The sequence below is a fragment of the Spea bombifrons genome, chromosome 1, assembly GCF_027358695.1.
Source record: "Spea bombifrons isolate aSpeBom1 chromosome 1, aSpeBom1.2.pri, whole genome shotgun sequence".
NCBI lineage: Eukaryota > Metazoa > Chordata > Amphibia > Anura > Pelobatidae > Spea > Spea bombifrons.
The window spans coordinates 53,438,049-53,460,557 of record NC_071087.1 but is presented as its reverse complement, the minus strand read 5'-3'; the positions used below and the strand labels follow the sequence as shown (position 1 = coordinate 53,460,557).

General features: G+C 42.8%; 1 protein-coding gene across 1 annotated transcript; it reads left to right on the top strand.

Annotated features, from left to right (window-relative positions):
* Positions 1 to 19,352: 19,352 nt before the first annotated feature.
* On the top strand, positions 19,353 to 21,540 carry LOC128487818 (interleukin-8-like). The gene is made up of 4 exons (XM_053461629.1): positions 19,353 to 19,507; positions 19,860 to 19,974; positions 20,457 to 20,540; positions 21,395 to 21,540. The coding sequence occupies exons 1-4, from the start codon at positions 19,426 to 19,428 to the stop codon at positions 21,429 to 21,431; spliced, it is 318 nt and encodes a 105-aa protein (XP_053317604.1). The 5' UTR covers positions 19,353 to 19,425; the 3' UTR covers positions 21,432 to 21,540.
* Positions 21,541 to 22,509: the final 969 nt, after the last annotated feature.

Genomic DNA, 22,509 nt, shown 5'->3' with positions numbered 1-22,509 from the left:
CGTTATAGTTCAATCACACACACACTGTCAGACGTGCACTATACCACCAGCATATGAGCAAGTCCCAAGATATCACAGTATGTAGACTAACTGTCTGCAGTTTTTGGTTCTTTTCCTGTGGCTGACCTCCCTTGTGTCGGGTAGCTAAAATTTCCCATATTTGCTGTATCTAGAATATTTACGTTTTCAACACGTATTTAAATATCACAGCTGGTGCACACTCAAGCAGACAGCCACACTTGTGGATTTGTCATTGTCCAGCAGGTTACAAACACAAAATAATCAATTCTCGATACACTAGGTACTCTCAAGCAATCTGCAAAGTTGTGTTGGCTCTGTCATTCTTCATAGTTTTTGTTTTATAGTAAAGTGTCTAGGTTGCTGATACCGGGGAGAAGCGGACAAAGAAAGAAGACAGAAAAACAAGAAAAGGCACAAGCTGAGCTTCGGTAAAGGAGACAAGGACAAGGAAACAGTTGGGAGGGAAGGTAGGGAGACATTGAGAGAGAGTGTGAAAGGGAGTGAGTGAATGTGAGAGTACACAGTCACACGTGCAGTAGGTCAATCTGCATAGGGCAGTATGTGTGTATATGTGTGTTTATGGGCAGGCGCCTGTAAAGGCAGTGTGGAAGGGCAGTGTAAATAAAATATCTTCTGTAAATGTATAGCGGCGGGGGTGTGTGTGCAATTTTCCATTCTTGCTCGGGCCCAAAAAGAGTGAGCTATAATTGGGTCAGACTTGTCTATCCTCTGGCCAGATGTGTTTGGGGAGACATTTGAGATTGGGTCAGGCTTGTCTATCCTGTTTTACTTAGGTTGCCACTTAACCCACTAGCTGTCGACAGGTGGCTAGCCCTAACCCAAGAACAAAGATTGTTTGCAAACCACAGATTCTTGCAAACTCCTATTCCTATGAGACAGTATATCCAATGAAATATAGATTTTTCACACATTCAGTATCACTGTTATTATAATTTCACGTCAGTAACCAATAAAATATTGCTGGGAGTTTCTAAAATGGCATTGACTAGGTAAGTACCTTTCTGACATTTAAAACAAAAAAAAGTTACTCCCATAACAGTTCCTGAGAACATAGTTTATATGAATGAATGCGACACTTTCTACAAAGTGAGATACTGTGTTATGCACATTAACAAGAAATTAATAAGAAATTAATAAGAAACATTGGTGGACTACAATCACATAGGCAGATGAAACAAACTACGATTAGAAAGACTAGTTTCCTAAAGTTTTAACCTGAGAGAGTAACTGTCCCTCTTTTTGTATATTAATTACAAATATCATTTGGGAAATACCCAAATTATACCATGCAGGGATCATACAGTATTATGGTAAAATGTAGTGACAAACGAGACATTTCTCAAAATGGATTAGCTACAAAACAGTATATGCAGCATATGTTTTATTAGGTCTAGTCATATATCTGTTAATTAAAAATGCACGCAAAGAGAAGAATATATAGATTTATGAGATTACCGAGAAAATGAAAATGCATACAGTACTGCAAATATGATTATATAAGTAAATAAAGATCTCATTAATATATTCATGATAAAATACATACAGCAAAATCCATTGGAAAAAAAAATGCAAACTAGTACATTTACTAAGAGAGGAATTATATTAAAAGCCAACTACACAATATATATAATGTTTTAAAAAGGTATACAACCATAAACAAAGAAAGGAAGATATATTTCCTTAGAAGAAAAATTACATTTATTAATATGAAAAATGAAATTATAATTTTATTGTTACTTTCTAGGCTACAGAAAAGAATGTCATGCACTGGGATTATAACATAAATCATCTAAGGGATATGGACAGAGGTATTCGGAACAGGAGGATAATTCCTCTGGTAAAGAAAACAATAGGCAATAGGAAGCGACATTTATATAAAGTGACAGTTTCACGAAAACATACAGAAGACACGCTATATAATTCAACCCTTTAGAACGCACTTTTTAAGAGAACATAAAATAAGCAAACATGTAAACTTCATAAGAAACAGAAAATATTCCTTTTTAATGAAAATATTTTAATGTATTCATTATTTTAATGTTAGATGCACACATATTGTGCATATGAATCAATATTTTTGCAAAGTAAGTTAGTAAGTACAATAAAAGTGATTAAATAAAAGACAATCTTAAGAAAGTAATGGCAGAGTTAAAACCCTCCAGAACTTATAAATGCATGAGCTTGCCAAAATTCAAACTGAGCTTTTGATAAAGCCTCTGGCAGGAAGTGAAAATACATCAAAAATATTTTTTTAAATGTGAGCTTTATTTAATAAATTAGTTGACCTTTGCATGTAGGTTTTTGCAGTAATCTGGCATAATGTGTTTTCCCGTCAGTGTGTAATATGTGTATATTAGTGTACGACCTAGAACTGATGATAATTTGGAAGGCCATAGTTTGGGGTCAAGTCGGGTTTTTTAGCAGAGTTCACACTGAAAGCATACCAATCAAGTCTCTAGGGGACCCGAATCCTTCTGTTACTCTTTCCTCTGCTGATGTCTCTCTTTTCTGAGACCTAAGATTTGTTTGGTATAAGGACATACTGGTGTTCTAGGGCCACGATATTGAATATAGAAACTCAATTGGATGTTAGAAATAAAATGTATTATTCTCACCCTGACACATTAATAGCTATCCACAGATCACAAAGTCATATAGAAAGTCTTGGTACAGCCTTGCCCCTAACCATGCCTCTATCTACACTCCATAAAACAAAGATGTCCTGCTCTGGCTATTTGACATGTTAGAGAACATGAAAGGGAAAAAACAAAGGGGAAGTATAAACAAAAACTTAGTGAATTAAGACATATGGTGACATTTAGTATGAAACAAACACACTTTTTATGGAAAAACATACATTTTGGGTAATTTTTTTTACTAACTAATTATGGTAATCATCTCCAATTTCTAACAGATCAAATGTAACAAACAAATATCTTCAACTCCACATAAACATCAGTTTATTAATTATTATTAGTGTTTTTTTACATAATGTGTGTTTAGTCATTTATGTGACGTGATCTTTGGTTTGAAAGATATACTCTCTACTACTCTGAAGTTCAGGCTTACCATATAAGTATGTCTAAAAATGTATTAGGCTTCTGGGCTGCCCTAGGCCCGACCTAAGGTAGCACCCCCAGGTACATCCTCAGCAGTCAGCGTCTCTTCTGCTCTGGGATTGGGTGTCTATGTAGTCTGTGGAGGCTGTGCTGAGTCGGTAAAAGATCTCCCCTTTAACTGGCCCATTGAGCAGAGGTTTTCTTTTCAACTTTACTACGTCGCTGCTTGAGTTTCAATAAAGTTGTGTTAAAGTCAACTGCTAAAAAAAAAAAAAATCTGCAAAAAAAGGGTGATCTGCAAACCCCCCCCCCTCCCCCCAGGTTTTGCAGACTGCTGCTCTCCCGGGACATTTGGGAAAGATTGAGTAGCTCGTTCTTATGTTACCAAGCAAGTTACCAAACCAAAAAATATTTTGTGCAAGTACACTGAACACAGAAAAGGGGTACAAAAATATGGCAAAATTTAGTTTATTTAAGGAATTATAATACATTACAAAAGAGACAAAGGCCATCTATTATATATTATAAAAGTATATATTATCCAGGAGCTCCCTTCTGCACCTACTTAAAATCTTGTCTTGAACTGTCTGTAATATTTTCAACTATTTCATTATGCTTATTGCTTACTATAAAACCAAATGATATATTTTTTGTGTTTCCATAACAAACATGTGAAGTCCATAATCTCTATAACAAACACGTGAAGTCCATAATCTTGGAAAATTCCCCACAATTGTTTATATTAACAGGAATCTGCACGGTCTGGGAAACAGTGATGGATAATAGCACATTGTTTGTCTGCTTTCAGCACTTCAGTGCTATGAAAGAAATGATGAAATGGGGAAAGTCCCATCACGTTAGTTTAGTTGTTTAGAAGACAAGTCAAAAACTAGAGAAATAGATGTAACTTAAAGAAGTTTTACTTTACTGAGATGGTGGTAAATAAAGTGAACAGTCTCCTATCAGAAGTGGTAGAGGCTAATACAGTAAAGGAAAACGTGCAGGAGATATGAATCAACTATCCTGATTGTAAGACTGTATTATGGACTTATAAAGACCTGAGTTTTACATCAGGAAGGTTGGACTAAATGGTTCTTACCTTCCATCAAATTCAGTGAATGTAGTACAGGCAAATGCAACATAGAATCAACCAGTAAAAAGTGATTAAAAAATAACAAACTAGATGTGCCAATTCTTTTCTACTGTCCCTATTTAAACCTGATCCCTAGAAAACACCTACCATCCAGCCAGTGATGTATTCTGTCGAAGTCTGACTAGGCCTAAGGCAGCAGTTCCATATGCGGTAGCGCATCTGCTGCATATCCGGGGCAGGCTGCCATATTGGGCAATCATGCATTGTGATAAGTCATTGTTCCTTGGTTTGGTTGGGAGATCAGCCTCTCGGAGTGCCCGGCCGAGAAATGTTTCTGCATCCAGTCCAGTCTTATGCACTGCCTGCAGAACAACAGACTACTGTAATGACTTATATCCTGGCTGCCACACTTCTGAAAAATAATATGGCATCCGCACTAGACACTGTGTATATCAGGAATCAATCCTAACAATCTGGGTGGAGATTTAATTTTTTGTCCACACGTTGTGAAAGCTGTATCTCCAGTGTGTGACACTGGAAAATGCGGATGCACCAATTTTTTTTTTATTGTGTATTGGAATCTACACTGTAGACTGGACGTGCTGCCTGATTTAAATCCATTTCAGACAATGAATTCCATTTTCTGGCCATTCATTTTGGTGGAAAATCGGGGAGCACTCTAAATTTGGAAACATTTACTCTCACTCAGTCTTTCACACTCTTACTCTCTTTCATGCTTTCTGAATGTCTCCCTACCTTTTCTGTGGACCACTTACGCTTCCATGTTTCACATCTTCTTGTTCTCCTCTTTTCTATCTTCGTTCTTCATCCACATTTCCATGAACTTCCACCAAAATGGTGGAACTTCTGGTGATGTCATTTTTGTGTATTGCTTCTCTGTTATACAAGCCTCAGCTGCATTACCATGGCTGATAACTCCTTGGCTACAATATCTCAGGTCAGGCTTTGCAAGAACTACCGTATTTGCTCGATTATAAGACGACCCTGATTATAAGACGACCCCCCAAAATCTGAATATTAACTTAGGAAAAAAAGAAAAAGCCTGAATATAAGACGACCCTAAAGGAAAAAAGTTTTACCAGTAAATGTTAATTCATGTAAACTATTTTTTTTAATAAAAGCTATGATTGAGAAAAATATTTTTTTTATTTTTATTTCCTTGTATTTTCCAACCTGTCCCCCAGTTACGCACATCTGCCCCCAGGCTTGCCACACCAATAAGGCCCATGATATGCCTTTTAACCCTCTATATGCCACTGTGCCCCATGGTATGCCTTTTGACCCCCTATGTGCCACTCTGCCTCCAGAAATGCCTTATACCCCTATATCCCATTCTGGCATTTAGGGGGTTAAAATGCATATTATGGGGCAGAGTGGCATATAGGGAGGTATAAGGCATTCCAGGAGGCAGAGTGGCATTAAGGGAGTTAAAAGGCATTTTTACCCCCCTTAGAAATGCCTTATACCCCTATATGCCACTCTGGCATTTAGGGGGTTAAAAGGCATATTATGGGGCAGAGTGAAATAGGGAGGTGAAATGCCCTATATGCCACTCTGCCCCATAATATGCTTTTTAACCCCCTAAGTGCCATTGTGGCAAATAGGGGTATAAGGCATTCCAGAAATGCCCTATGCCCCCATTTAACACACTAACGCACACACACACACACACACACACACACACACACACACTTACTTACTTACTTACTTACCGGTGCTTCCAATTTCATGCTGTTTTGCCGGGGCAGCGGGTTAACGTCTCCTTCTGCTGCAGCCGGAAGGAGGTGGAGTTGGCAGCGGGGGTTTGTTTGCGTCCGTCTCGAATACCTTCCCCGGCTGCCAGAGATCAGAGTTCCCCGCACCGGTGCGGGGAACTCTGATCTCTGACAGCCGGGGGAAGGTATACGCGACGGACGGAGACAAACCCCCGCTGCCAACTCCACCTCCTTCCGGCTGCGCGGATCGCTGCCCCGGCAATACAGCACGAAGCACCGGTAAGTGTGTGTATGGGGGGGGGGGCGGGGGGGGTGAGACAGGAGGATCCAGGTCCCCTGCAGCGGTGCGGGGGATCTGGATCTTAGTCTCCTAATCAGACCTCTAATTGAGGTCTGATTAGAAGACGACCCCGATTAGAAGACGAGGGGTATTTTTCAGAGCATTTGCTCTGAAAAAAACCTCGTCTTATAATCGAGCAAATACGGTATTTTCTTCCGTGGCCGCTGGCAAGTTTCAGAGTTATACTTGGGAAAAGTGCATCAGATCCATTATGGATCGCACTTAGGTGAGTGTAGCATTAAGTGTCCTCTGGTTAATTAGAATCTTGACTCAGCTCTTTAGGGGGTTGAATACAATAACACTGATTGCTAAACAATGACAAATATTCAGGGAGTAGTACAACTGCATTTGGCAAATTAATTACCACACATAAAGTCAAAGCTAAGTCAATGGCCTTAATATTTAAAACATAAAGGTCAAAAGTAAATTAACCCCTTCAGTGCTGGTGAAGCCAGCAGTATGGTGTTTTCATTAGTGAGAAGAGACATGCTGTTCTTGGTGGTTTTTTTTTACATGTGTTTTAGAGTGCGAGTGAAACACTTCTACAATATAGTACGCAGCTGTCTTTGTTTCTTTTTAATATTTGGCGCATTAAAGATATTAAATATCAGTACTATGATGTACTGATCCCGTGCCATGGAGCATCTTCTTGCAGGAGAACCTTACCATCATTATATTCACACAGGGAATACCTGACCTTGAGTTTTTCAACAAAACGTCAACAAACTTTCAATATTATCTTAAATTTTAAAGTCAGAGGACAATGAACCTTGGGATGCGTTAACCTCATCCCCCACCATGAGACATATAGTTTATTTACCCCTGTACAATTATCAGACAGGGTGGACAAAATAGAGGAGACGATCATAAGGCTTCGCAGAGTCAATAAACTATAAGGGACTTAATTAGTGCTAGAGAGAAAAGAATTTGACACAACATGTCTGGACAAAACTCTGGGAGTTCCAGGTATGATCACTGTAAGTGATACAAATTGTATGTTATATTTTGGTGCTGTCACTAATTTCTCTGAAATCAGTATAGTTAAAAAAATATCTAAAAAATATCTCCCAGATACATTTCAAAAGCGGAAAATGCACCTTCTGTATGGTTTTGCTGTAGCAGAGCAGAATTCGGCAGATGTGCATTTACAAAGAAACCACAACGCTAGCAGTAGCACTTATGGTGGCAGGACTGGTAGTCCTAGTTCTCCATCTTGAAAAAAAATGGTGGTAAAGTTTTCAAATGATATTACCCACCCAGTGAGAGCACATAGATACAGAACAAATTATAGCAAATAGCTATTTACATGAGACAAATTTCATAATTTGCAATGGTTTAGGACGAGTGAGCACAGATTAGTTATAGTATAGAGTGACCACTGCAATTGCAAAATTAGTACAATGTTGAATAGTGAACACTCTTCCAAAGGTACTTAATGTGAAAAATTCCTTCCAATCAGTACGTCAAGCATGAAACACTCATCCAAGATTAGAAAGCTCTTACTGGACCCTGTTATCGCAGTGGTTCCACATTGCATTATTGAGAAATGCAGATTTAAAAATTAACTAGTTCATCGTTTGCTGGGAAATATGACCATCTGATTCACCTAATGAAACACAGATGGGCAAAGTTTATATGTGCTGATTTTTGAAACTGTTTGGAACTAAATAGAAAAGGCGTGTTATCGAATCCTATCCCCAAAATAATGGAAAAGTAGAATTTCCTAACTGATCATTTCCCTAAGCTTTGCAGGGCTGAGCAGAAATCCAGGCATTTTTGCTGGACTACAAAGCTATATACTTATAACAGAGATGATCTGTGCCAAAGAATACACGTAAAGTACACAAGAGGTATAAAGGAAGTTGAGGAAATGCACAAATCTCAGAAGAGTAAATTCAAACAACATTAAAAGTATGCAAATTAGACTAGATTTCCTCAGTCATAAGACCCGATGACATTTTTAAAATTATTTTGAATAGAAATCATTCGTCAAGTACATCTTTCCAACTACTATAAAAAAAAATGAAATATTTATACATCAACTCAGTAAACAGTGTTGTCCATCCTTTTGTCATTAGTAACATGCTCACTTAACGTATGTGAATTATTGAAGATGAAGTTAAACGTCCACTGTAATGGACTATTCACTTCATATCTGGAGCCTACTGCTATGCTCCCATCCTTTAGGACAGGCATGTCCAAAGTCCGGCCCGCGGGCCAATTGCGGCCCGCGTTCCGGACTGATATGGCCCCCCAAGTGAGCCACGGGACTTGGCGTCATCAGCCGGCGCAGGGAGAAGGAAAGCGCGAGATTTGGGATTTCCTTCTCCCTGCGCCGGCACACACAGCCACAAGGGCATCTGATGAAGAAATTGTGTAGGGGAGGGTTAGATTTCAACCCTCGTCTACAGTAACTTTACACAGGGTTCATGTTTGACTGTAGACGAGGGTTGAAATCTAACCCTCCCCTACACAATTTCTTCATCAGATGCCCTTGTGGCTGTGTGAGCCGGCGCAGGGAGAAGGAAAGCCCAAATCTTGTGATCTCAGACGTCGCTAGATTTGGGCTTTCCTTCTCCCTGCGCCGGCACACACAGCCACAAGGGCATCTGATGAAGAAATTGTAGGCAGTGGCGGAACTACCGGGGTCGCCACTGCGACCGGGCCCTGGGGTTCTGCCAGTCAGGGGGGCCCAAGGGGTGCCGAGCGGTTGCTGAAAACAACCGCTCGGCACCTCTTGGGCCCCCCTGACAGAAATCCAGGACTCCTCTGCTCGCTGCTGCCGCCGCCGCCTGCCTCTGCGCTGCCCAGAGTGCAGTGTTGGAAGCGTGAAGCGTTTGTCTCGGGTGTCGGCGCTTTACGCTGAGCGCCGGCACCCGAGACAAACGCCTCACGCTCCCAACACAGGAGTTGACGGTAAGTGACCTACAAAGGGGAGTAGGGAGGGAGTGGGTAGATCGTGAGAAGGGGGTGGAGAGGGTAGATCGTTAGAAGGGGGGTAGGGAGGGAGAGGGGAGATTGTGAGAAGGGTAGGGAGGGAGAGGGGAGATTGTGAGAAGGGGGGGTAGGGAGGGAGAGGGGAGATTGTGAGAAGGGGGGTAGGGAGGGAGAGGGGAGATTGTGAGAAGGGGGGTAGGGAGGGAGAGGGGAGATTGTGAGAAGGGGGTAGGAAGGGAGAGGGGAGATTGTGAGAAGGGGGGGTAGGGAGGGAGAGGGGAGATTGTGAGAAGGGGGTAGGGAGGGAGAGGGGAGATTGTGAGAAGGTGGGGTAGGGAGGGAGAGGGGCGATTGTGAGAAGGGGGGTAGGGTGGGAGAGGGGAGATTGTAAGAAGGGGGGGTAAGGAGGTGAGAAAGGGATAGATGTGGTATGCCGTTTTCAATAAACTTTGCATAAAATAGTTAATTTGCATTTAATTTTAATGGTTCAGAAAATGTCAGGCAAAATGGTCGGCCCTCGCCCATGTTCACTTCATCAAATCTGGCACTCTTCAAAAAAAAGTTTGGACATGCCTGCTTTAGGACATTCAGGCCTTAATCTCTTCAGGACAAATGCATTTTTACACTTGACAACAGCATTTTAACATTTCTGCTATGTCCCTGTTCAATTGTAAATTCCCTCTCATTTTATCATATAGTGTAGCCAAATGAATTGTATACAAAAAGTAGGACTTTCTTTTGAAACCAAAACTAAGCCATTATTAAGTATGAAAAAAGTAGACACATTGTTGTACAGTTTTACCTATTATATACATAGCTTGTGCAAACAAAAAATAAAAGCCCTATATATATAATCATATACCTTTCCTGTGTTTAGACCTTTTTTTCTGTTTTAACCCATGACTGCACATGTCTGCATGGACAGACAGACATGTTCACTCAATGGATGAAATCATGCATATGGTTTATTAATCAAAATACATGCATAATTACCAGCCAGGGCCGGCCCTACCATGGAGTCAAGTGGGGCAATTGCTCCAGGGGACACTTTTGAAGGGGCGGCAAAGTGCCCTTTTATTTTTATTTTTTTAAAGCGGAAGAGAGAGAGGGCGCCGAGTGGTTTTCGCTTACCAAGTTGTCAGTACCCGCTCGGCGCCCCTCTCTCTCCTCTGCGAGCCCTCTAGCTCGGTCTCGGCTTGTAATGCTGAGCGCCGGAAGATGACGTCATTTCCAGCGCTCAGCATTACAAGCCGGCACCGAGACCGATCAGGGAAACTCACCGCAGGACTGCTGAGAGGTAAGTACAAAGGGGGGGATAGGGTAGATAAGAGGGAGGGAGGGAGAGGAAGGGTAGATAATGGGGGGGGCAGCGGAGGAAGGGTAGATAATGGGGGGGGCCGCATCTTGAAGGAAGAATGAAAACTATTCTGCTTATGTCCCTTCCTGCACCTGGAGACACTTGAAGCTATGCGATGCTTCACAATGCAAGGCGGGTTACAGGACTGAGCACCAGGTAACACACATGGGTCCAAGGCAGAGTCAATACATAAAAGTCAATGGAATTTACTGTGTGCACGTTCATTCCTGTTAACATGTTTAGAAATCTTGCAGTTAGTTAACAATAGGAGTCCCTTGTTGTTCATTTTTTTCCCTTTCGGTTCTGACAAAATTTGGAGGACATTGAAATTCCTCATCACTAAGCCTTATTTAGACTCTCGCTCTCTCACAATCTCTCCCTACATTTTCCACAAACTACTTCCGTGTCCCTGTCTCCCTTTCTGCACCTCTGACACTTGTCTTGCCTCTTCTTCATTTCCTCTGTCTTCTGTATTCTTTCTTGGTGTATTATATAGGCCTCCTGAAGCACTTTTGCACAAAGGCCGAGCCTCTGCGCATTCCCTTTTACTAATTAAAAGAATAGGGGAGAGGCAGTCCTAGTGGGGTTTGCCATGGCCCCGGCCTTTTCAAAGTACTCATGATAATGCAGTATTATTCTGGCGTGGTCACTCTCATAGCTTCCCATTGCCAACCTTATCCCCTTTCATACAGCTTTCATTGCCAACTTTGTACCAAAACACGTTTCCAATTGCCAACTTGGTCCTGAAAAAAGCTTCCATTGCCAACCTTGTTCCAAAAAGCAGTGCCCCATTGCCACCCTGGTCACCCTCACAGTTTCCCATTGCCAACCTTATCCTCTATCAGCTTTCCTTGTCAACTTTGTACCAAAACAAGTTTCCAATTGCCAACTTTGTCCCGAAAATAGCTTCCCATTGCTAACCTTTTCCCCTATCTGCTTCCCGTTTGCTAGCCTTGTCCCCTAACAACTTCCCAGTGCCACCCCTGTCTCAAAAACAGCTCCCCTAGTTTTCTAGCTTGCCTGGCTAAAGACTGTCTGCCCAAGATTCAAGCAATGCTATGCTTGTGTTATATAAACTGTATGTCACGGGGTCAGGGAGAGAGGAAGGATCCTACTATGCAGATAAGCACTGTAGAGAAGTCCAGTATACAGTCCGTAATCAAAAGGGCAAAGGCAGGCAGCGAGGTCAAACGTATCCGAGGTCGAGGCAGGCAGAATAGGAGCAAAACGGTAAACAGGTCCGAGGTCGTAGGCAGGTAGCGAGAATCGTAGTCAAAAACAGGCAAATGTCGGTACACAAGGAAATCGAGAATATATAAAGCAATCAGCACACCCAAAAAGCATTACACTTTGAACGGGTAAAGACAGGAGAGAAAAGTGGTGTTTAAATAGGTGAGTGATTGCAAACAGCTGTGCAGCGTACGCTACGAGTAGACGCGATCCCGGCCGAGGTGGAGGAGGCGGGACCGCGACACTGCCGTGTGCGTACGGCGGGGACTGCAGCGACGGAGGAGTCGGGACCAGGCGAGGCAGCCCTGGCGTCAGAGGTAGGGACCGCGGCGCGCGTGACAGTACCCCCCCTCCAGAAGCGCGTCCCGAGCGAGACGGAGCCGGACGAAGAGGGTGGAGCGCGTGAAACCGAGCGACACGAAGGGGAGTATGAACGAAGCGAGCAGGCACCCACGTCCGTTCCTCAGGACCGTACCCCTTCCAAGCCACGAGATACTGAAGGCCGTTACGAACCCTACGGGAATCAAGGATTCTGTCGACGACGTATTCCTCGTGACCATGGACGGCAAGCGGGGCTGGAGGCTTGAATGGAACGGTAAACTGATTGGATACATAGGGTTTCAGCAGGGAGACGTGGAAGGACCGTGGAATCCGCATGGTAGGTGGCAAGGCAAGGGACACCGTCACGTCGTTGAGCTTGGCACGAACGCGGAAAGGGCCAATAAAACGAGGCCCCAGGGTCCGGGAAGGTTGCCGAAAACGGATGTGTCGCGTAGATAACCAGACACGGTCGCCCACTTGATAGTCCGGAGGTGGAGTCCTCTTGGCGTCAGCAAAGCGTTTATAGCGAAGTTGGGCTTTCAGGAGGACCTCCCGGAGTTTCTTCCAGTGATCGGGTACCATGGAGGAGGAACGAGAAGATGGAGGAGGAACGAGAAGATGGAGGAGGCAGTATGACAGGGTGATAGCCCAGGGCAGCAAAAAACGGGGTACATCCAATGGACTCATGCAGGGAGCCATTATAGGTCATCTCTGCGAGCGGCAGGAGAGACGACCAATTGTCCTGGCTGTCGTTGCTGAACATACGCAGGTATTGTTTGAGTGTTTGGTTAGTCTTTTCGGTTTGTCCATTGGTCTGTGGATGATAAGCAGTCGATAAGTGGAGCTGTATTCCGAGTCTCTGGCAAAGGTGTCTCCAATAGCGGGATATGAATTGTGTACCGTGATCGGACACCATGTGGAGCGGAAGACCGTGAAGACGGACGATGTGATTGAGAAAAACATCGGCAAGTTGCGAAGAGGATGGCAGGCGTGGTAAGGCGACGAAATGAGCTTGCTTAGAGAAACGGTCGACGACCACCAAGACAGTCGTGTTACCCTGTGATTTGGGGAGATCCACGATGAAGTCCATTGACACGTGTGTCCAGGGAACCGTGGGAACGGGAAGAGGATGCAGGAGACCTTGAGGTCGACTCCGAGAGGTCTTCTGGCATGCACAGGTGTGACAGGCGGCAAGGTATGTTCGGACGTCTCTGGTGAGTGATGGCCACCAGAACGACCTGCGGATGCGGAATTCTGTCTTCCGGAACCCAGAATGACCAGCGAGGAAGGACTTATGTCCCCAGTGAAGAACATCCATACGAAGACCGGGAGGAACGTAGAGACGCCCCGGAGGAGGACGTTCAGAAGACGGGATGGCCCTTTGGGACATACGGATCCTGCTCATCGTGCGTACGGACAGACCGGCAACAAGACGTGTGGATGGAATGATGGGTTCGTTGATGTGCTGATCCCTGTGGTTATCGTGTTGTCTAGAGAGGGCATCAGCTTTGATGTTTTTGGAGCCTGGTCTGTAGGTGATGTAGTAATTGAACCGGTTGAAAAACCGGTCGAAGGCTTAATCTCTTGGCGTTCTCGATATACAGCAGGTTCTTGTGGTCTGTTAGGATAACCACGGGTTGTTCTGTACCCTCTAGAAGGTGGCGCCACTCCTCAAGTGCCATTTTGATGGCTAGGAGTTCACGGTTACCGACGTCGTAATTCCGTTCGGCTGCGGAGAAACCCTTAGAAAAGAAGGCACAGGGATGATATTTCATGGTTTGATCATGACGTTGCGATAGGACAGCCCCTGCTCCGGTTTCGGATGCATCTACTTCCAGGAGAAACTGTTTGGTAGGATCCGGCCGACGTAACAGGGGAGCTGAGACAAAGGCTTGTTTTAGCCGTTCGAACGCCTGTCGGGCGTGTGTGGACCACTGAGACGGATCGGCTACATTTTTCGTCAAGGCGGTAATAGGGGCTGCTATGGTAGCGTAGTTTCTGATGAATCGCCTGTAATAATTGGCAAAGCCCAGGAACCTTTGGACGGCCTTGAGTGTTCTAGGGAGGGGCCAGGCTGTGATGGCCTCGAGTTTGGCAGGATCCATGTGAAGCCCTTCGGAGGAGACGATATAGCCAAGGAAGGGCAGACGGGTCTTCTCGAATATGCATTTTTCAGTCTTGGCATACAACCCGTTCTCCCTTAGCCTTTGTAGAACAGCTCGTAGGTGGTGTCGATGTGTTTCGAGTGTTGGAGAATAAACGAGAATGTCGTCCAAGTACACGATGACATGAGATAAGAGCATGTCCCTGAAGACGTCATTTATGAAGGACTGGAATACTGCAGGAGCGTTGCATAACCCGAAGGGCATGACTTTATATTCATAGTGCCCGAAGCGGGTGTTGAAGGCCGTTTTCCATTCATCCCCGGACTTGATACGGATCAGATTGTAGGCACCCCTGAGGTCTAGCTTAGTGAAGTATTTAGCTCCTTTCAGGAGGTCGTAGATCTCCGTGATGAGAGGAAGCGGGTACCGGTTCTTTATGGTGATACGGTTTAACCCCCTATAATCGATGCATGGCCGTAGGGAACCCTCTTTCTTAGCCACGAAGAAAAATCCAGCTCCAGCAGGAGAAGAGGATGGGCGGATGAAGCCTTTGTCCAGGCTTTCTTGGATATATCATTCCAGAGCTTTGTTCTCCGGTTCGGAGAGGGGATAAGTATGTCCCCGTGGCGGATCGGTTCCAGGCAACAGATCGATATCACAATCGTAGGAACGGTGTGGTGGTAGCCTCTCCGCATCTTTTTTGGAAAATACATCCAGATAATCCCAGTAGTGTCTAGGTACTATGGTCTTGGGATCTGTGGGTGCGATTTCGAGGACGAGATTGAGTCGTCGACAGGGCATGACAGAGGACTCTTGACAGTAGTTGCTCCACGCTAGTATGTCTCCTTTTACCCAATCGATGTGTGGGTTGTGCTGTCGCAGCCAGGGATGTCCCAAGATTAGAGGGGCATGAGGAGACTTGATTATCTCAAACGTGAGCTGTTCCTGGTGGGTTACCCCTACCAGTAGGGTCAGAGGTACGGTTTCCTGTGTCACGAGTCCTGATCCCAGAAGTGAGCCATCAACGGAAGCGACCAGGGAGGGAGCTGTCTTGGTACGAAGTGGTAGGTGATGCTCCTTCGCCCACTGGTGATCCATGAATATGCCCGCAGCCCCGGAATCTATGAAGGCGCGGGTGGCTACAACGTGTTCCTCCCAACGGATGGAGACGGGCACCGTCAGGCGTGTAGTGGGAGGAGAAGAAAAAGGACGTGTGCTTAGGTTGCCTTCTCCGGTGCAACCTAAGCGTTGTCTTTTACTGGTTTGCTGGGACAGGAGGACAACAGGTGGTCAGCTCGGCCGCAGTATAGACAGAGCCCCTGTGTCCGTCTGTGTTTCTTTTCGGCCTCAGTGAGATGGCGCACTGTCCCTATCTCAATGGGTTCGTCGACCACGAAGGAGGAAGACGTGGCAGCCGGAGGCCTTGTGTAGCCGGAGGCGAGCGGTCCTGGTCTTTTCCCACGGGAGTGTTCGTTCGCCCTTTCTTGGATACGTTTATCCACTCTGAGACATAGGGCTATGAGATCCTCAAGATCCGCAGGGGTATCATGGAAGACGAGGGCGTCTTTGATCTTCTCATTGAGGCCTCGTCGGAAGGCGGCTTTGAGAGCGCCCTCTTCCCAGTTGGTCTCATGGGCCAGGGTGCGGAATTCCACCGTATACTGAGCCAAGGTTTTGCGGCCTTGCTGAATGTCAAGCAGTGAAGACTCCGCTGTTTCTTTATGACCTGGCGCATCGAAAACAGTCCGTACGGCTTCCATGAATGCGGGACAGTCCTCGAGGAGATATGAATCTTGCTCCACGAGGGGAGAGGCCCACAGTAAGGCATCACCTTTGAGCAGCGAAATGATGAACGAGACCCTCTTGGAGGATGTCTGGAACGCCTGGGGGTGGTTTCGGAAATGGAGCATGCATTGATTGAGGAAGCCACGGCATTCCTTCGGATCTCCAGAATATTTGTCTGGCAGAGGGAGCCTGGCAACAGGACCTGTGTCCTCGTGATGAGCGTCTCTGTGATGGGGTGTTCCCACAGTTGGGAGAGACGTCAAAGAACGCAACAAGTCCGTCATGGCATCCACCTTCTGTTCCAGGGACTGTAGCTGGGTGGCCTGCGCCGCCAGACGCTGGTCCTGGAGGTCTTGGCGGGCTTGCAACCGCGCCATATCCGCGGAATCCATGTTAAGACCCGTTCAAAATTGTCACAGGGTCAGGGAGAGAGGAAGGATCCTACTATGCAGATAAGCACTGTAGAGAAGTCCAGTATACAGTCCGTAATCAAAAGGGCAAAGGCAGGCAGCGAGGTCAAACGTATCCGAGGTCGAGGCAGGCAGAATAGGAGCAAAACGGTAAACAGGTCCGAGGTCGTAGGCAGGTAGCGAGAATCGTAGTCAAAAACAGGCAAAGGTCGGTACACAAGGAAATCGAGAATATATAAAGCAATCAGCACACCCAAAAAGCATTACACTTTGAACGGGTGAAGACAGGAGAGAAAAGTGGTGTTTAAATAGGTGAGTGATTGCAAACAGCTGTGCAGCGTACGCTACGTACGTTGCGTACGCCGCGTACGCGGCGTACGCTGCATATGCTGAGTACGCTGCGTAGATTGCGTACGCTGCATAGATTGCGTACGCTGCATACGCTGTGTACGCAGCGGTACGCCCGATGCGGACCTACGCCGTGTCATAACCGCGTCCCCTTCGGTACGCGCGGGGGACGTGCCGGCGCGTCCACGGCGAGTAGACGCGATCCCGGCCGAGGTGGAGGAGGCGGGACCGCGACACTGCCGTGTGCGTACGGCGGGAACTGCAGCGACGGAGGAGTCGGGACCAGGCGAGGCAGCCCTGGCGTCAGAGGTAGGGACCGCAGCGCGCGTGACACTGTAACACAATTGAAATCTATTTTGAATGTTTACAAATGGTAAATAGGCAATTTCCTAACATTTGTTCATGTGAATTTCCAGAGAAAACTTAATTGTGTATTAAGATATGAAGCCAAACACTATCAATTGTCTATTTTTCCTCATATTAGTAACCCTGGTACATTTTGTCAATTGTTCTTACTCCGTGTAATATACAGATGCTTATAATCAAGAAATACTACTTAGATCTAAGTACTTTAACACTTATACCTTCTGCAAACATTCACAGAAAAAATTATCAGTTTGTAGTGCTGTCAACTGCGTTAACCTCTCTGAATATTTTGTGTGGCAGAGTCTGTCCTGGTGTGTGTGGTTGGCGTGTCGGTGTTGCAGAGCCTGTCCTGCTGTGTGTGTTTGGTGTGTCGTGTTGCAGAGCCTGTACTGGTGTGTGTGTGTGTTTGGTGTGTCTGTGTTGCAGAGCCTTCCCTGGTGTGTGTGTTTGGCTGTCGGTGTGGCAGAGCCTGTCCTGGTGTGTGTTTGCTGTGTCGGTGTGGCAGAGCCTGCCCTGGTGTGTGTGTTTGGTGTGTGGGTGTTGCAGAGCCTGTCCTGTTGTGTGTGTCGGTATGGCAGAGCCTGTCCTGGTTTGTGTGTTCGGGTGTCGGTGTGGCAGAGCCTGTCCTGGTTTGTGTATTTGGTTATCTGTTTTCTGGCACTTTACTTACTGTAGGAATAAATGGAACTTATTTATTTTTTTTACTTATCCAGAGATAAGTAGTCACTTCAGAGGACAAAACTTTCTAGGCCCAGAAATCAGTAAGAGGAAAAGTAAAGGTTTTGTGTTATTTTATCTATTTAATCCTTATTAAGAAGGATCAGTTGCAGTAAAGTATGGCTTCAGGCGTCCCTTGTATGATGACTTTTTTTTTAGTGTACTGATGTACTCCCAATCCTATCACATTACATCAATATGCATTAGAAAATCAGGAAAAGATGGGCATGGATGGTGGGCTGATTCGGTGTCGCAACGGGCCACTTGACTAGACTTGCCCCCCAGGCCTTAGTCTGCCAGCCCTCCCCCTGTAGACATTCATGCTCACACACAAACAATTATACATATATTCTCACTCTAACACTCATACATACTTGCAGCATTTTTTTCTCACTACTCAGACTTTGTGACCAAGCAGCCTCACTTGTAATGAAGGGGTCAAATAATGTGACATGGCTGTGTTACTGCCAAAATTGTTTACAAAGTACTAGTCTGACCTGGACCAGCCCGTTCCAGGTCAGACCAGCCCTTTGTGAACAATTTTTGACTAACGCCCATGGTGCAATTGCCAAACTGGCCAGTCTGCAAACTGGATCCAAGCCAGCTGAAAGGGCAGAAGTAAGAAAGGAACTGACTTTTTGCAACCCCATTTCTATGTTATGGTACAACTTCCAAAAAAATTGTTATTAACAATAATGAAACAACTTTTTCTGTGTATGACAAAAAATTTATGCATTTTGGCTATAGTGTCTGCTTAGGATGAATTGGGATGAGTTACCCTATTAATATTTGCCTACCAAAATGCATTAAATGTACAGTATGGATGGGACTCAACAATAGACATGTTCCCAGGGCTCCATTCTGACTGCACACCACTACTGTTTGCATGACATTCCATTGCATTGTTTCAAGAGACCATTGAATATGCTAAAGATGGGGAAGAGTTAATTGTCTACTTATCACACAATGGAAGCATTTTAGTATAATAATAATAATAATATAATACAAATTATTTATAACACACATTTGTTTAACCATTCAGACATCTATTTTAGATTATTAGATTCTAAGCTCCCTAGAAGAGAACCATTTTCTCTTATTGTACCATCATGTCAGTATTGTTAATTTTATGTATTGTCAATTGCAATGTTATTGCTAATGTATCCCCTTTGCAATAGGTTATAAAATCTGCTGGAGCTTTACAAATAAATGTAAAAAAATATAGGTACGTGAATAATCATTGGAAAAGTAAGTTTTTCTTGCAGTCAGTTAGCCAACAAATATATCTTTTTATAAGTGGAATTACTTTAACCATTTGCATCTCTTCAGATCCAATGGAATGCGATGGGAGGGGGTAGATTTGACTCAGGATCTTTTCCCCCATCATTCACTTTTTAGGTGCAGAATTTCCCAGCACTGGAATTTTTGCATTTCCTGCTTTCTTTGTGACGTAATAGGTAAACGAAACATAAAAGGATTTGATGTGCTCGTGTAGAGGGACAGACTGGCAGAGATAGAGAAGAACCAGGCACGGAAACTTCTACAATAGAATTTATAATTCTTTCTGTATCTCAGAAACATGAGCATGCAGTACAAAATAATGTATTCATCTTTATTATCTGTTCTTATGCTGTTGGCACTATATGTAGCAATCTCAAATGGTAAGTAAGAATCATTTTATTTTGACACATATACACATTTATTATTATTACACAACATTCACTATATACCTTGCCATTAAGTAATATCTCTTTGTTCTCACAACTTTTGGTAACAGAAAATATCATTAAATTCCCAAACATGTTAAAATTGTTGCGTAAGAAGCTGGATTTGTTGGTTTAGAAAGCTACTAACACTCAAATAATTACAGGGGTGCTCAATACCAGTAAATACTTGTTAGCTCATACCACAATTGTAATACAGAACACTGCTAAGACTTACACATTTTTCCATAAGCTTTGCTTTTTCTAACCGAAAACAATTTAATTTTCATACGTTTTTATCCAAATCCAGAAGCTGAGTTGCGCTGTGAATGTGTAAAAACCACATCCAACCTCTTCCCGAAAAAACATATTGCAAACGTGGAGATAATCAACAGTGGTCCACACTGTCCAAAAATGGAAATAATGTAGGTAGCTGTATTTATTTCTTTGATGATTGGGTTATGACTGTACATTTTATAAATATAAATTATTTCTAACAAAACAATAAACCTTTACATCTAAAAAATGAGTGTATTGCAATATTGTAAAAAAAAAAAAAAAAAAAAGTCTTATCCATGTTTGGCTTATTGGATTATTATTAGATATGGTGAGTTATAGAAGCAGCCTATATACGACTGATGAGATTTATGAGAATACAACGTGCAGTTTATAAAGATATCACTTTTAATTGAATTTAAATTAATGTGCTGTTATTTATCCTATGCAACCATATGGATAACCATATGCTCAATAAAACATTTGTTAAAGAGGGACATGTGGAGATTTGAGATTATTTTACTATTTTATGCTGAGTAGCAATAAATTAGCACGATTACTGAAATACTAACTAAAACTAAACTTTGCGAAACTATAACAGAATCGTGTATTTCTTTGTCTTCTCTTGCAGTGTCACTTTAAAGAATCAAAAACAATTCTGTTTAGATTCAGAAGCAAAGTGGGTAAAAGAATTTATCCTCGCCATTCTGAAAAGGTACAGTCTATGCAGCATGCTGTCTAATTAGAATGGACCAACTTTAAGCCTTAAAGTCACATAAGCTTTATGGCCTCAGGGGTCCCTTGTTAAGATAACGAATATTGGTCCACTAAATACTATTACAAACATCTGTGAACTATATCATCTGGGGCTAACATGACAATTCTGATTTTTGTATTTGACTTTTTTTTAAAAAGACGCATTTATTAAAGTTATGTCTGTAAAAGCCTCAGATGACAATTCAGATTCATGGATGTGAGAGAAGCCGAGACGGCATAAAAAGGAGAGGGGCTCAATTGTTGCCAACCCCCCCATTTCTGTTTTATGGTACCGCTGTGTTGTGTCTCTATAATAAGACACTTAAAAGTAACGTCATCACACTGTGTCTACATGGAAAAGCTCAATAACAGCTTTAATAGCTTTTTTAAAGATAAGTTAACAGCCAAACGCCCACTTACCTTCAAAGTGAAATACACCAATGAATATCATTGATTGATAAGAAGTGTCATGACCTAGAGGCAATTTTACTGGCATTTTGTCCTTTAGTCCTCCAGTCAATTTTACTGGCATTATACCGGGATTAGCCCTTCAGGCTAATAAATGTTGGTTGTAAGTAAATATTGTGCATTGTTGCAAATGTCAGGTAATATAAATAATACAGAACCTGTGGCTGGCGGCACTGTTGTTTAAAGCTTGCCCCAACCCATATTTAGTCAAGGACAAAATAAATAACAAGATAAATATATAAGAATACGCAGATATGTCTTTTTAAACCCACTATTTCTATATAACTGTTATCCCATATATAGTGTTTAATTGTTTAATACAAAACATTTTTTTTTATTATACAGACCAAGAAAGTCACGAAAAGCAACAGAACATTTATGAAGAAGGTTATTTAACTCTACAATATTTTCTTAATTGTGTTGGAAGTAATGGAGTTGACCATGTAAACATGTTGAAGAGTGAGATTACAAATGATGAATCTAAATGAATATTTGTCTGCAAAAACTATTGAATGTATGTGTGTGTATATATATATATATACATATATATATATATATATATATATATATATATATATATATATGTTTAGAGAGAGGATACATTTCACTAAGTGAACAAAAAATGTCACTGCATTTAGTTTTCCATTCACAAGCACTACAATGTAAACTACTTATGACCTACAGTGACACATAATACATTAAAGCTTATTATCTACAGCTGTTGGGAAGTGTTAGTTTTTGAAACCTAAACCCTAAAAGTGGGTTCTTTGGAAATAGTGCTTTTTAAAAAAAAAACTTTAAACTTTAAGCAGATTACTTTTTTTTCTGTTAAAGGTTAGGTGCCAATGATATAGTAAAAGGAAACCATAAATGTCACAAAACTAATTGCAATGAAAACAGTAACCACTATAAATCATGTGAAATAAGATACCTTGTCCAAATATTTTGAATGGAATAAGATCAATTGACAAATTCTGCTTTCTGTTGTTCAAAACTAAATCTCCAAAATGTAGATATTTCTTCTTTTTTTTATGTATTGATCATAATATTGTATCCATATAGTAATAGTGCAATATTCTTGAATGTTTATAAACATTGCGATTATTTTAAATTACTGTTTGAACTATATGGCATATTGTCATGATTGTTTATAATGTTTTTTTTTACTTTGAAAATATTACACGCAAAAAAAATATTTTAATAAAACATTTTTGTTTAAAGCTCTTTCATTCTTCTTTATGGTACTGTTATTCTTGGGTTAACTATAATTATTGCCTCGTGAAATGGAGAAGTCGAATGTTACATAGAGTTTAGTGTAAAAGGGTTCATCCCATGCCAAAATCATGGGCATTAATATTGAGTTGCTACACCCCCTTGCAGCTGTTAAAGCATCCACTCTTTATGGCTTTCCACAAGATTTTGGTGTGGGTCTGAGGGGATATGTTCCCATTCAGCCAAAG

Excerpts from the sequence above, each read along its gene's own strand:
- LOC128487818 (XM_053461629.1), top strand. The coding sequence starts at position 19,426 with ATGAGCATGCAGTACAAAATAATGTATTCATCTTTATTATCTGTTCTT. Across the intron at positions 19,975-20,456 it reads TGTCCAAAAATGGAAATAAT|TGTCACTTTAAAGAATCAAA; the intron begins GTAGGTAGCTGT and ends CTTCTCTTGCAG. Across the intron at positions 20,541-21,394 it reads ATCCTCGCCATTCTGAAAAG|ACCAAGAAAGTCACGAAAAG; the intron begins GTACAGTCTATG and ends TTTATTATACAG.